At 38.7% G+C, this 14,253-nt stretch overlaps 1 protein-coding gene across 3 annotated transcripts; it reads left to right on the top strand.

Moving 5' to 3' along the window:
- Positions 1 to 10,447: 10,447 nt before the first annotated feature.
- On the top strand, positions 10,448 to 13,821 carry LOC120462869 (uncharacterized). 3 transcript variants are annotated; one of them, XM_039651572.2, is made up of 5 exons: positions 10,448 to 10,744; positions 11,453 to 11,545; positions 11,832 to 11,913; positions 12,621 to 12,710; positions 12,816 to 13,821. In XM_039651572.2, exons 3-5 carry the CDS (start codon positions 11,887 to 11,889, stop codon positions 13,086 to 13,088), a joined length of 390 nt encoding a protein of 129 aa, XP_039507506.1. In that variant the 5' UTR covers positions 10,448 to 10,744; positions 11,453 to 11,545; positions 11,832 to 11,886; the 3' UTR covers positions 13,089 to 13,821. The 3 variants fall into 3 exon arrangements, 2 of the variants coding, with proteins under 2 accessions (XP_039507506.1, XP_039507507.1); XM_039651573.2 differs by having other exon boundaries at positions 11,453 to 11,549; XR_016148185.1 differs by lacking the exons at positions 11,453 to 11,545; positions 11,832 to 11,913.
- The last annotated feature ends 432 nt before the right edge of the window (positions 13,822 to 14,253 follow it).

Raw genomic sequence — 14,253 nt, 5'->3', positions numbered from 1 at the left:
GGAAAAAAATCCTCAGATGACGCAAAAATAGTCATTTTGTGTCATCTGAGGATTTTTTGGCCAAAGGCTAAAGACTACAGTCAGTAGTAGGGCTGTTCCTCATTTTTTCAACCCGCCTCTCATTGTTTTGCCAGTCGCAATTCATTGTTTACATGCACACCTTTTGTTTCAATCTAACTGAACTCATTCCAGTTGGTGAATTTATTTATCCCTCGATCTCATCTAAAATTTAAGAGAGAATAGAGCCTTTGCTGTTGCCGCCCCTCGTCTATGGAACCAATGGCCTTTGGACATCCGCCTTGCAGCTTCAACTGCTATTTTTAAATCTAAATTGAAAACTTATTTTTATTCTCTGGCATTTTAATTTTCTCCTGATGCTATTTCTGTCTGTTTGGTTGTTTTTTGTTTAGTTTTTTACTCTGTGCAGCACTTTGGGTATCCCTGCTATAAATGTGCTATATAAATAAAATTTACTTACTAACTATCTGACTGTAGTGTTTACATGAATGCTAAACAAGTGATCGGTTGATGTGCGTTTTAACATTGCTAAGAAAATTCCCGCTCCTACGAGATACGAGACAGGTGTCGCTCGTCAGTAATTACGCCACCGGCCTCGCGCCTTTCTCCCGCGACCCTAGTCTCGTACTTCTTGCCACATTAAACATGATGAATGGCGACTGTAGAACGCAAAAGCAGAATTTTCAGAGCAGGAGACTCACTAGTAGCCTAGACTTGTTGTTTAACTCCTGCGCTCTGTTACCGCTAGGCGTGGCCTCCTAGGGCACCGAAGAAAGTGCATTCTGGGAGTTGTTCTCTTTCATCCACATAAGCCAAAAACACATTTTATGGCTTAGTCTAGAAAGCTCCAAGTTCAAAAATTATTTGAATGACTACATAAATGACCCATTTTAAATACACATTAATCTTTCTAAAGGTGAAGTATCCCTTTAATATTTTGAATGTTCGGATCCAATCTGACTTCTTCTGACCTGTAATGCTGCCTGAATCATAATCATACACTGTCACTGGCCAGAGGAGAACTGTCCCCTGACTGAGCCTGGCTTCTCCCAAGGTTTTTCTCTCCAGTCTGTCACCTGATGGAGTTTTGGTTCATTGCCACTGTTGCCTTGGCTTTTGGCTTGCTTAGTTGAAGACATTTAATATGATTTAATATTATTGATCTGCCTTACTTAAGGTGGACGATGACACAATTTTCTTCTAGAAACAAACTTTGTAGTATTATTTTCATGTTATCACTGTGAAGCTGCTTTGATACAATCTGTATTGTAAAAAGCACTATATAAATAAAGGTGACTTGACTTGCATTTGTCACCGTAAGTACATTCCATAATGTACACAATGCATTTACACCTGTATGATATGAGCTGTATTCATACAATATTGTAAAAATTCATTGCTGCATATTTCCTCATGTTCTTTTTTCCTGTAATGACCTTTGCTGACTCGCCTTATTTCCTACTTCATAACATACTCATCACTCACACATTCACACAGATACGGCCAATGTGAACCATTCCTGTTGACTTTGTCTTTAAAAAGCAGATAAAGCATGAGAGGCATGTTTCCGCTCATCTCTGAAAATCCAAACATAGCTCTTGCACCAACATAACCTTACATCCCCCTTCAGAAATTGTATTTACCAAAGAGATTAAGCCAGAATGGAAGTGAGCCCCTGGGAGGACAACAAAATTGATCACATGTTGCTCCTTTTTATCCCTTTCTCAAAGAGAGTGGGATTTTGAAAAAAAGCAATTAAACCTGTGCGGAGAGCAGGAACTCAAACGCAGTGATAACAGAGCGTGGTAACAGGCCAGAGGGAATGTGACAGGTACATGGTAGAGCAGCCCAGAGTGAGTCTCCATCTGCTGCAGCTGCTGTGCACTAATTAGCCCAGCAACAGTGACAAGACACATTAAGAGCTTCGATACAGGCTCCCAGAATTGAGGAAATGCTGGATAGTCGCAGCCCCCAGAGTCACTTAAATGTCGGAAAGAAGCGGCAGCGATCATCGACCACTATCAGTCATGCTGTTTGAGTGACAAATCGTTTGATCGACCAAGCTTGCAGTTCCCACAATACCTCTTTGGTACAAATTCAAGCGTTAATTGGCTCGTAATGCTTTGTTGCTCTCTTAACATATTCCTCTGATGTTTAAATACATGAGAGCCTGTTGCTTGGCTTGCTCTTGATATGAAAGTGAAATTAATTTTGAATATGCATTCTAGTTGTTTGCTCCAGCAAGTGAATCAATTTAAATTAATGCACTGAACATACATATTTTTTTCAGTTTTCGGGATCTTTTGAGTCACAAATACTAAGAAATGTTACTTAACACTACATAAAACACATTTTAGAACAAGAGGAATGCCAATGTCTCACAACATAGATCTAACAGTTCTCTGAACAAATAATTTCAAATTGAACACTGCTGAAATATTAGGCAATAGGTTTGTGAGTTCCCAACATGCATTTTTTTCCCCTCCAACCACTTTTTTGCCGTTGTAGGTCTGATAATAAGCAAATAAACAAGCGTTTCAGAGAAAGGTCTTGAGTGCTGTGGTGAGAAAAGATGGAGAAATGTTTACTTCGGGGTAGCTTGGCCAGTCATGCAAAACAGACCTTTCTGTATGAGTATGAAGATGTTATGAGGTTGAGAATGAATCACACATTTCCTTATACTTCCTTGCCATCTGTCCTTGTTTTAATAATTTATTCTATTTTAGCATAGGAGATCCAGATGCGGGATTACAAATCTAACAATCTGTTTAAGATCTGCTGATCATATGCACGTGAAACATCACATGAAAAACTAAGGTGAAGTACATTGTATTTAGCATTTAAGGTAAAGATGATGACATCAGAAAATGATTCTGTCAAGCAAAGATTTTAGCAAGAGGTTTTTGCCAGTTCCTGTCTCACATTTTGTCTTTAATGGATCTTGGAGCCCCTGTCCTATTCTTTGAATAGTTATGCTGATTGGATTGTGCCTGCTTTAAGGTCGTCACCCAGTTGATTTCTCTCCGTTTCTAAAATGTCTCATCCATTTCTACCCCCTGCTCTCCACGTCTTCATTTCTGAGTTTCCTACAAAAGCCTTTTGCATACAGACTAGTATCAGTAAAAAAAAAAAAAAATATGTAAGCCCCAGAACTCAACACACTCAAATTGTAAATTAAATTTTTTAGTAATTGTAAAGAGCATTTTAATGAATTACAAGTTAAACTCATCTGTTCCTCACATAATGCTATCAATTAGCTTCAAAACTTATACTGCCTTTGAGAAGTGTGTTTAAAGCAGCACTATGCAGTTTTTGTTTAACCTTAACCAACACTATCTCACGACCAATTCGTACGAATTCGACGCATGATTAAAAAGTGTCTAATTCGTACTAATTCGTACGACCTCACTCGTACTAATTCGTACGATTTGTCTAAACCCACGTGATGGTTAAGTTTAGGGGCGGGGTAAGGGGTAGGTCATTCGTATGAATTCATACGAATTGGCCAATTCGTAAAATATGTACGATTTAGCAAAATCGTATTAATTCGTACGAGTGAGGTCGTATGAATTGTTACGAATTAGCCACTTTTTAATCATTCGTCGAATTCGTACAACTTGGTCGTGAGATCGGGTTGCCTTAACTGAATAGCTTCGAAGTTATTGCATATTTGCATATATGGTTATATGACTATTTTCAGGTTGAATGGTGGGCGTCTCGAGTGCCGACAGTTCAACAGGGCGCAGCTCTTAAAGGGGCCACTCCTTATTTCCACTCGTTACAGCTTCCATCCTACTGAACAGGTACTGGTATAACTGGGGAGGGGATCAGGCCGTGAGTGCATCTCTGCGTGAGTGCTATTAGAGCCCGTTCTCATCCTTTGGCGTCATATAGGTGAAGCCAGGTGATATTTCGTCGAAATACTACGCACATGGCACCCTTTAGCGTCAATATAACACCCACTTACGGGTAGGTTTAGGTCTGGGGTAGGATCTGCATCTCATATTGACGCTAAAGGATGCCAGTCACCTTTATGACGCCTTGGGTTCACAGTGCCTTTATTACACATGTACTTGTTATTGTAATAACAGAAAATTATGCATAATTACATGCAAATAACCTTAAACCTAACCCTATACTGTAGACCTATGTGCTGTTAATTAATATTACTTAAATGTATACACTGTAACAAGGACACCTTAAAATAAAGCGTATAAAAAATAACATTACAGCCACTAAAGAGAACACTTTCATTACGGTGTTACACTTAAAAAAGTATGCTTTGAAATAATGTCACGTTAAAAGTTTCACTTTAAAGTACTTTTCAAATACATCTTAAATCTTTTAAATTAAAAAAGATGAACAAAAGACTTATGGCTTTAGAATGGGTGTGCAATTAATGACAGAATTTTTATTTTTGGGTGAACTAACCTGTGATGCCGGTACCGTGGTGTGGCAGAAACACGGGAAGGAGGCTGGATCCAAACGCAGTGTATAGGCTTTACTTAGACAAACTACATATTTCAACAAGGACTCAGAAACAGGACTTAGACACAGGAGCAATTAACATCGACCTCACACGTTCAACAACTCACAAACTAAGACAGAAACACAGGGCTTAAATAATCAGACAAGCAAACTTAACAAGGTAACAAGGGGGCGTGGACAATAGGAAACACCTGGAAAACTCAATAGACAGGGAACCACTAATAATACAAAGACAAAGACAAAGATACAAAACCACATCATGACATAACCCTTTAAGTGGGTAAAAAGGCACTCTAACATTAATGCATTTCAATCATCAATTTGAACTATAAAACATTGTCAATTAATTACAATTAACATGCATTCACGAGTCAGTTTGCACTATATATTTTTGTAAAAGGTATTATTTCTGTAGGCTACTCTAAAAAGTAAGCTAAAGTGCACTTCTGTTTCACAAGGATAGCATGATGGCAAGAAACTAGTTTGGATGGAGCCTAAGTATTTAGAGTCACTGTTATAGTCTACATTTGCATACACTTTAATAGCACAATGTTTAATTAAGAAGTATATTATTAATAGGCATATAATCTTCAAAGTCTGTGCAGGCTGCAGTGTGTGTTTATTTTGTGATATTTATTCTGGCTATGAGGCAGAACATTATGTTTGAAATATGTTGTATACCAGAGACGTGTATATAAAAAAGTTAAAGTTTTAATGAGGATTTTAGGTTTCTAATTAGCAACCTTGTATCACAGTAATACATGGTGAACATGATTGGTTTTTGTCTTTTGTGAGGGCACAACAAAGGTTGGTTTTATATAAAAATGACTCCAAGAACTTTCAAAAAAAAAGAAAGAAAGTTTTGTAGAAAAACTTTCTGCTCTTGAAATGTCTTGAATTTCTTTTAACCCTGATGAAGACGCTTTTGAGAATTTGTTGTTTTGATGACGTGTGGTGAAGGACATTTTTGAAACTCGAAACACTGAATAACTCGTGTGTGCTTCAGTATTGAGATAAAAGAAGGCAATAGGCTTACCTATTCATCCTCTGAATGACTCAAGGTCAATTACAACCACAACCTTTCCAACTAAATAGTTTTACAACAAACGTGTAAGTGCTCATTTAATTTTCTGCAATGAGAACTGTTATGTGTTTGCACTATGTGTGAGTCATTTCGTATGCGATTTCATGAGTGTCACTATATGCAAATTAGAAAGGCTTAGACAAGCAGTATTAGAGTCTCTTGTACAGTAATAATATACAGCACTTCAATCTACAGGGTCTCGGTCTCAATCTTCTAATTAGATAACAAGACCTGAACCGTTTTGCCCAGAAAGGGGACAATGTAGGGTTAATGGGCTCCTCTGTTGCAGATTTTCTAAGACGTAATAAGGTTAAAAGTGTAAACATCTCATTGACCTGAAGCTTGATGACCCTCTGGACAGATGAACTCTTTTCCGCTGGCACCAAAACACTCAGCCTCTAATATAAATGTCACGATGTCCAGGATATGTCAAAATTAAAGTAATTTTTGAACAATGATAAATGTAAATTGGTAAATATGATAAAAGTTGGCTGTAAAAAAAAATAAATCTGCATTGTTAAATGTATGCATTGTTGGGTGAGGATCACATTATGAAATAAGTCCCCAGACCTGAACCCTATAGAAAATGAGTGGGCTGAACTGAAGAGAAGCGCCAACATGCGGATCTGGGAAACTGAAGGATCTGGAGAGATTCTGTTTGGAGGAATGGTGTAATGATCTCCTGTCAGGTGTTCTCCAAACTCATCAGGCATTATAGGAGAAAACTCAAAGCTGTTAAATTTGAGAAAATGAGGTTGCAAAAATTATTTAATAAAAGGGGGCAAATAATTGTTCCCAATGTGTTTTGGAGAAAAACATTTATTTCATAATACAAATTTCAATTATTTTACTTCAATAAAAGGTTCGATTTTTGCTCTCACACACTGAGTATTGTTTTGTGTTTAGCACTCCCCTGTAGGGCTGTGAATCTTCGATTCACGTTTCATAGGTTTTCGATCGTTTGATTCAAGAACGATTTGTGCAAATTCAGAACGATTCAATTCGATGCGATTCACATCCAAATTCGATGCGATTTGATTCTTAATTTTTTATATGCATTATAGTATTTTAATGCTTTACCCAATGGGTCTTTGTCTGGGTTTGAATTAGTCTACACAGCAGCCTTCGGAGGTCAGATAGTGGGGATTTTGTCCATTGTTAATGTTAGTTCATGTTTGTTTTTAATTTTAATGAATATATTATTATAAAAAATTCAATGGCCTACAAATTAGCATTTGTAGAAACCTACCTAAGTAGCCAATATTTTGAAAAAGGCTTTTAAAGTATTGCATTAAATGACTACATGCTCAAATTAATGGAGACGTTTTCATTAGTTTCATTTTGCGTCCTCTTAGTGCACTCGTTAACATCTTTTCACTAGATTTTGCTCACGCTCGGTCCCATAGCTCTCATGTAACTACAGATTTTTGAGCAGTCCATGTTTGAGCTCTCCAGCTGAGCTCTCTGTCGAGAAAGCAATAGTTTTGAGGCAAACCGCTCAAGCCATTGATAAAGCTGCCATGACATTGTGTGGGCACTATGAAACAAAACGCTTTCATTCATTTATTACATGGAAAGGTTCAAGTTGAGAAGTTTGTGAATAAAACACAGGTCTTATGCTAATATATCTGGCTAAAAAACATAGTTTTTCTCCCTGTGTTGTTGTTCTCTCTTCTCTCGGGGCAGGAGTTGGGGACGCAGTCAGGCAGCTGGTGATCGCTCCTGACAGGCTGTGCGTCCACTGTGCCTGGGAGAAAAGGTGAAGAGAGAACGTAAAGATTAGAGACGTGGCTAGTGCTTGTTTCTCTCTGAATGCCAGCCGCCTACACTGTCTCCATCAGGATCCACCTCCGCCTGCTGTTCACACAGACATGGCTAGCCTTAATGGGTCCCACAAACCCTGTATCTATAGTCCAGCTTGTCACCCACTGTTTTCTTTCTGTTGAGTGCTACCAAAACACAAAGCTGAGGGGAAGGACAAAGAAAGCGGAAGGACAATGACCTGCATCCATATGGGAACACACCATCTATTATGGCAAGCCATATTAATTTTTAATCCTTTACCCTCTGAGGACGGATTGGGCGGTACCGCCTAAAATAACATACTTTTACAAATGTGTACTTTTCTTAAAAACGATTCATGATAGGGAGGTGCGGTCTTTTTTGCCGTCTTCCTCAGATTCCACTGAAAACAGTGATAACTGGATACCCGGAGATACCCGGCTTGTATACACACCGCCAAAGGCCAATGAAATCGTGTATTTTGGCAGATTCACGAGCAACAACCAATGGAAAAATTGCTGATGGAGAAATATTTTTCTTACCCAATCAGGGGAAGGTTACCACGACGTTTTCTAGAAAATCGGAGGAATCTCCTTGCAAGGGGTGGTACTATATAGTAAGGGATATGACGTAAACAGCGTCGAGTGGTGGAGGACTCAGGAGACGACAGAAAACGAACGGACGCGTCGAGTATAAACAAGGCTTATATATATATTAGGGTAAAGGTTGTGAGTTTTGTGTCTAGAGTTGTGAAAAATGACATCAAGGTTCTGATAATAGTAACAAAGTGGTTGTAAAAAACTGTATTTTAGCTCTGATGGCAACCAGTAAACGATTTACGGTGGCACAGGCTCTGGAACAATTACTGGAGAGTGACGAGGAGAAAGCATTGCTTAGAAAATTCTAAGCATTCCCAAGAAAAACGCCTGGGACTATTTGTAAATAAAGTTGGATTTTTCATTGTTCTTTACACATTTTATTTAACAATTACACATGTCTGTCAAGCAAAGACTTTGACAAATATATGTTTTGTTCAAAACTGTTCACTATTGTTGTGTGATGTGTGATTTTCAGAAATAAATTACAAAATTGAATTTCCGTTTTTGAAATAGTATATTGTAATTTTTTTACTCTATTAAAAACACATTACATGCATGCTTATGTTAGCTTAGGGTCTTCTGAATCCATAGATACCAAGCACATTGTGTTCCATCTCCATGACATATCATTTATAAGCCCAAATGTAAAAATAGAGAAAACGGACCAAAAAGGGCTTAGTCCCCAGAGGGTTAATTATAGCAATAAACTCAGGTGAGAAACCAAATGCCTGAAGAGTATGCCATTAAGAAGAAACCTTTTCATGGTCCAGAGAATTCAGACCAACCTTTTGATCTCTTAGTCTAGAGATTTCCAGAACATTTCAAATCAAAGATATGTAGTCCACTATTGATCTGTTGGGTACACAATAAGACTAATCTATATGGATGACCTGCCCCAAAATCTCCCTCAGTCTTTCGGCCAAAATTTTTGACAGAATCGGTGCATAACAAAGACACTGGCCTCCAATTCTTAACCTCTTTGAGGTCACCTTTCTCTGGAAGCAGACTTAAGACTCCTCTCCTGTACCTCTTTGGCAGTCGCTCTTCATACAGACTACTAAGCACTACAAGCAAGTATCCCAGAAAGTAGTATGCCTTATAAAATTCCACAGGCATCCCATCTAGACCTGGTTCTTTGCAGTTTTTCATGCTCTGCAGTGCCTTAAAAAGTTACAAAGAGAGATCAGGAAAAAAAAAATAATTATCACCTCAACATTTCTCATTCCTTTTTGTAAAAACTTGTTCTAAACCATAGCCACTGGGATCTTGACTCACATTATTCTCCACAGAGGCCTCAGACCCCTCTTGCTCACTCCCTGAATCAGATACATCAGACATATTGTTCTCATGTTGCATCTCTTTCTTAAAGGGACACTCCACCATTTGCATTAAGATTTCCATTGTTAGAAATCCAGTCTAACTATTGAATGGTCGTACAACACTCTCCCATTTTCCCGATGGATGCATTATGGATAGGGTTAGGTACCAAAACGCGGTGCCAAAAGAGAACCAGTTCGAACGTAAACAGTAATAACCAGACCGAATTAGAACGAACATTTCGGTGCCTGAGTCTCTGTGTCATGAGGCGCACACACGCAAAGTCTCTCGCTCTCTCCCTCTCTCTCGTGCACGCACTATACGGTCTGTCTTACATGCTCGCTCTTGGTCACTCACAAGGTTTGGCTACATTTCACGTGTAAAATTGTGTAAACGTAAAACCGTGTAAAAAAGTAAGTGTGCTGATTCTCTGAAGCCCATATAGAATCACGCCAATCCATTGACTGATGGCGTGGGCATCGCCTTGATGCTCTTACATAGCTATATTATATTAGCGTGAATTATCTGATTTCATTGTGCGAAATGATTTCCAGGCGGTAGCGTAGAGTGCAGCTCAACTCTAGTCTACATTGATGGGTGGAGTAATGGGAGTGGCCTGCGGAGGTGAGCATTGCAATGCACTAGGGGGATTTTTGTCTACAATCCACAAGCACTAAAAAGTCATTTTCTGCCTTTTATCGGCCAAGACCCAAATTATAAATTTATGATACTATTCTACTACATATATGACTCACTTTCAATACATATGCATGTCTCCACCGGTGGAATTACCCTTTAAACTTATCAGCTGCTACATAATTTTCTTTTCACTGCTGGAACTCTGACTGATCTCATGAAGTAGCGCGAATTGGCGTGCTATCAAGACGCACAATCGCTTTTCAGCGTGTTTATGAACGCCGTTGACTTAAAGTTATTACTGTATTTATAAATATATGACTTAACCTCAACCACGTCCCTAAACCTAACCGTCACTGGGGTTAATGGCATTTATGACTGTTCCCTTACCATCCTAGGAAAAAAAGAGATCGCTCCCCAGATGTAGATCTACATTTTGCTTCGTTTCGCGTGGACATTTGACGGTGTGTACAGACACGCGGAATCACTCGGACATTAATGGCGTAGACATACACGCATACACTGTAAAAAATGATTGATGCAAATAGTTGTACAAATGAGGATATACATGTTGGATCAACATAATGGTTGTGTCAAAAAAGAAAAATATGTTTGGTCAATGATTACATGATTTCCATGACTGTACTACAAAATGTTCATCAGGAGAAAATAAATAACGGTGTTCACAGAATTTTTAACATTGCACAAAAAATATTATGTTGGCCGAGCAAGAGGGAACAGCGTCAATCGTCTGAGCATGCGCAAAGGAGTTCTACCAGGCTTTTGAATTTCCCCCGCCACGAGTCACGACATTGAATTGGTGAGTGAATTTTCTTTATTTGTGTTGCGAGGTAATTAGCAAATTTAGGTTAAGAATATATCTTGTGAGTAACGTTAAGTGATTAGCATTCCTTTCCAACTGGCATGCGGTTTTAACGTTGAACCACACGGTTAAGCATCGCATGGGTTGCCACCTGTGCCGGTTTTACCAGGATTGTCATTTGTCCTTCTTTTTAATAACTTGCCTCGGGAAATTTAAGCACTCGTTCGTTTCCGAAACCGAAAGGCTACGTGAATGTTCAAACTGTGTAGTGCGCGGCCGCGTGCACGGCACAGAGGGGGAGACCTCGCACTCGACATGTTAGAAACGCATGTAATTCCCGGTGGGCGGGTTGTCGATATGTCCCGGTTTTTTATCAGACATAGGTGGCAACCCTATGTTCCTGTTTAATATTTTAAATGTTCAATATTTTTAAATTCCAGTTGCATTCTTTATATATGTGTGATAATTGACTGCAACAGACAGCTAGTCTTGACAACTAACTTAGTGCTTTTGCTATCACAGAGTGACTGATCATTTAGGCTAGTTCTGAGTTAGTTTCCATTCAAAGCCCGTGTGCCATCGTGTTAGCAGCTAGTACTTTGCACAAGTACTTTTTAGAAAACCCTAATACATACTGAAGTATGGTTCTGTGTATATAACTATGTGTTATTTATGCATTTGTAACGTTATTTATTTGTTTTTCAGGTATTTTTTCAGACTTAAAGCTAAATGCAGTGTCGCTATTGTACATTTTCACATCTGCAGCAAGACACAGGCTACAGGCTTCATCATTGGCAAGTAGGTAAATGTTCTTTTCCCTGCATTCATCCAGACTGTTTTTGTATTTTTACAACACACGCGCACACACACACTAATGACACATGATTTGGATATTTTTGTGTTTTTTTTGGAAAAAATTGGATTAAATGGGTTAATAATGTCTTATTGATGACCTGTATTTTTGGCAGACCACAGATCTAACTATTTATAGGTTTGCTGTTCTTCGTGGTCTTCCCCTGTACTTGAGAGAGCCAACTTCAATTTCAAAGACTTATATTTTTTATTTTATTATTTTTTTTTTCAGACTTAAAGCTAAATGCAGTGCTGCTTTTGTACATTTTCACATCTGCAGTGCACATATGCAATGCTTCATCATTGGCAAGCAGGTAAAGGTTATTTTCCTTGCATTCATCCAGACTGTGTTTGTATTTTTACAACAACAGGGCCCTTAAAAAAACATTTATGGAGAGCACATCCTAAAATAGACAGCCCACTCAGACACACACCCCAGACACATCACGCACCCAACACACTCAAATCACGCACACCGCAACACACCCCGCACGCACCCCACACACTCACATCACGCACACACCACACACCCCACAACGTACACCACGCACGCATATCACACACCCGCACACCACAAACCCCACACTCAAATCATGCTCACCACACAACGCACACCCCACAACCATGCACGCACGCACGCACACCCCGCACGCACACCCCACACGCACACATCACACACCCACACTCACCCCACACGCGCGCACACACACACACCCCCACTCACCCCACACGCGCGCACACACACACACCCCACAACCATGCACGCACACCCTGCACGCACACCCCACACGCACACATCACACACCCACACTCACCCCACACGCGCGCACACACACACACCCCACAACCCTGCACGCACACATCACACACCCACACACACGCGCACACACCACATAACCCTGCACGCAAGCACACCCCACACGCACATTAAAGATACTTGATTTGGATATTTTTGTGTTTTTTGCAAAATTTGGGATTAAATGGGTTAAAATGTCTTATTGATGACCTGTCTTTTTGGCAGACCACAGATCTAACCACTTATGGGTCTGCTGTTCTTCGTGGTCTTCCCCTGTACATGAGAGAGCCAGCTTCAATTTCAAAGACTATTAAGGTAATTTGAATATCTTTATGGTATTACTGTTTGAGATGCAGTAATGATTGCATAAGACATTATGCTTTCAGTCTGACACTTAGTGTCATTTATTGTGTTTCACAGAATACTGAGGCACTGGGGCCACACACAAAGGCCATGAAAATGGGGATCCTGGAAGTGACTGACAGTTCTACCAACTCAGGACCATATTCCACAGTGGTCAATGTGGCTGTAGTACTGGAGGAGGAAGTTGTCATGGACAATTTGGAAGACTTCACAAATGCCCTCGTGATGCTCTTTGGTCTGCTTTATGCTGTAAAATGGAGTAAGGACTTAAGGTACACATTTGAGGCAGTCCAGAAGATTATCTTAAACTGCTGCTCTGGAACTTGTTGATCAAATAAATTGATATTTGATTTGTAAAGCAGTAGGGATGGGCAATGGTTAATCGTGATTATTCGCATCCAAAATAAAAGTTTGTGTTTACATAATATGTGTATGTAGTGTGTATAATTAATTTGTATATATAAATACACACACATGCATGTATATTTAAGAAATAGCATGTATATACTTTGTAGTTATACATAATTAATATTATATTTGATATATTAATAACATTTTTTTCTTAAATATATACATACATGGGTATTTATATATACAAGTTAATTATACATACTACACACATATTATGTAAACACAAACTTTTTTTTGGATGCGATTAATCGTTGCCCATCCCTACAAAGCATTCATCCCTGAGAAATATTAGAATGTTTAATTTTTTAAAGTAGAGATTTATTTTGCCAATAGAACTGTTTTAATGTACATAGTGACACATGTAACCTGAAAGTAGTGGGCAGTACTTTGTATTTTATTTTTTCCATGTAATGTACAGTAATTGCCCTTAGTCTTAGACTAACAGACTAAAAATGTCATATGTTTACAGGCAAAGCCACTGTCATGTTTTACTGAGTAAAGCAGATATTTGTTGTACAGCTATTGACTAAGTTATATGCCACGCTTTCTTGAACTCTCAGATCTTGTTTCGGCACTATTTGAATACTTGTGTAATATTTTACTTGAGACTAACAGGCAAGTCTTTTGTATTTTAATAAATGCATAAAATGTACTCTATCAGAGCCTAGTGTGTTATTTATTTGAAATAATGAAAAAGAGACTTTTTTGACCAACATTAATGAAAAATAGACTTTTTGGCCAACATGAAATATTTAATTAATACAACATTTTATTTCAATTTGAGTCTGTTCATTGGCCCAACAAGCTGTTCAGTCAACAGAAAATATTTAATTGACAACATTCTATTTCAAGTTAGGTCGACATGCAGGGGTAGTCAGCACAACACAAAAAAGTTGGTTTCCGCAACTTAAATTGGGCCAACTAAAAATTTTAGGTGCAACGGGTCACTAGAAATTTTTATGTTGGAGAGGCATATATTTTTTTACAGTGTACAGCTCAAAATGCGTAGAGATAACACGCAGCTTGACTCGAAAGTGGCGTGTATGTACGCAAAATTCATGATGTCATGTTGTGGAACTTTAAA

Source organism: Pimephales promelas, chromosome 20 (assembly GCF_988280905.1).
Source record: "Pimephales promelas chromosome 20, fPimPro1.hap1.1, whole genome shotgun sequence".
NCBI classification, from domain to species: domain Eukaryota; kingdom Metazoa; phylum Chordata; class Actinopteri; order Cypriniformes; family Leuciscidae; genus Pimephales; species Pimephales promelas.
Note: the sequence above shows the minus strand (reverse complement) of the source record. Positions and strands in the feature narration are given on the sequence as shown.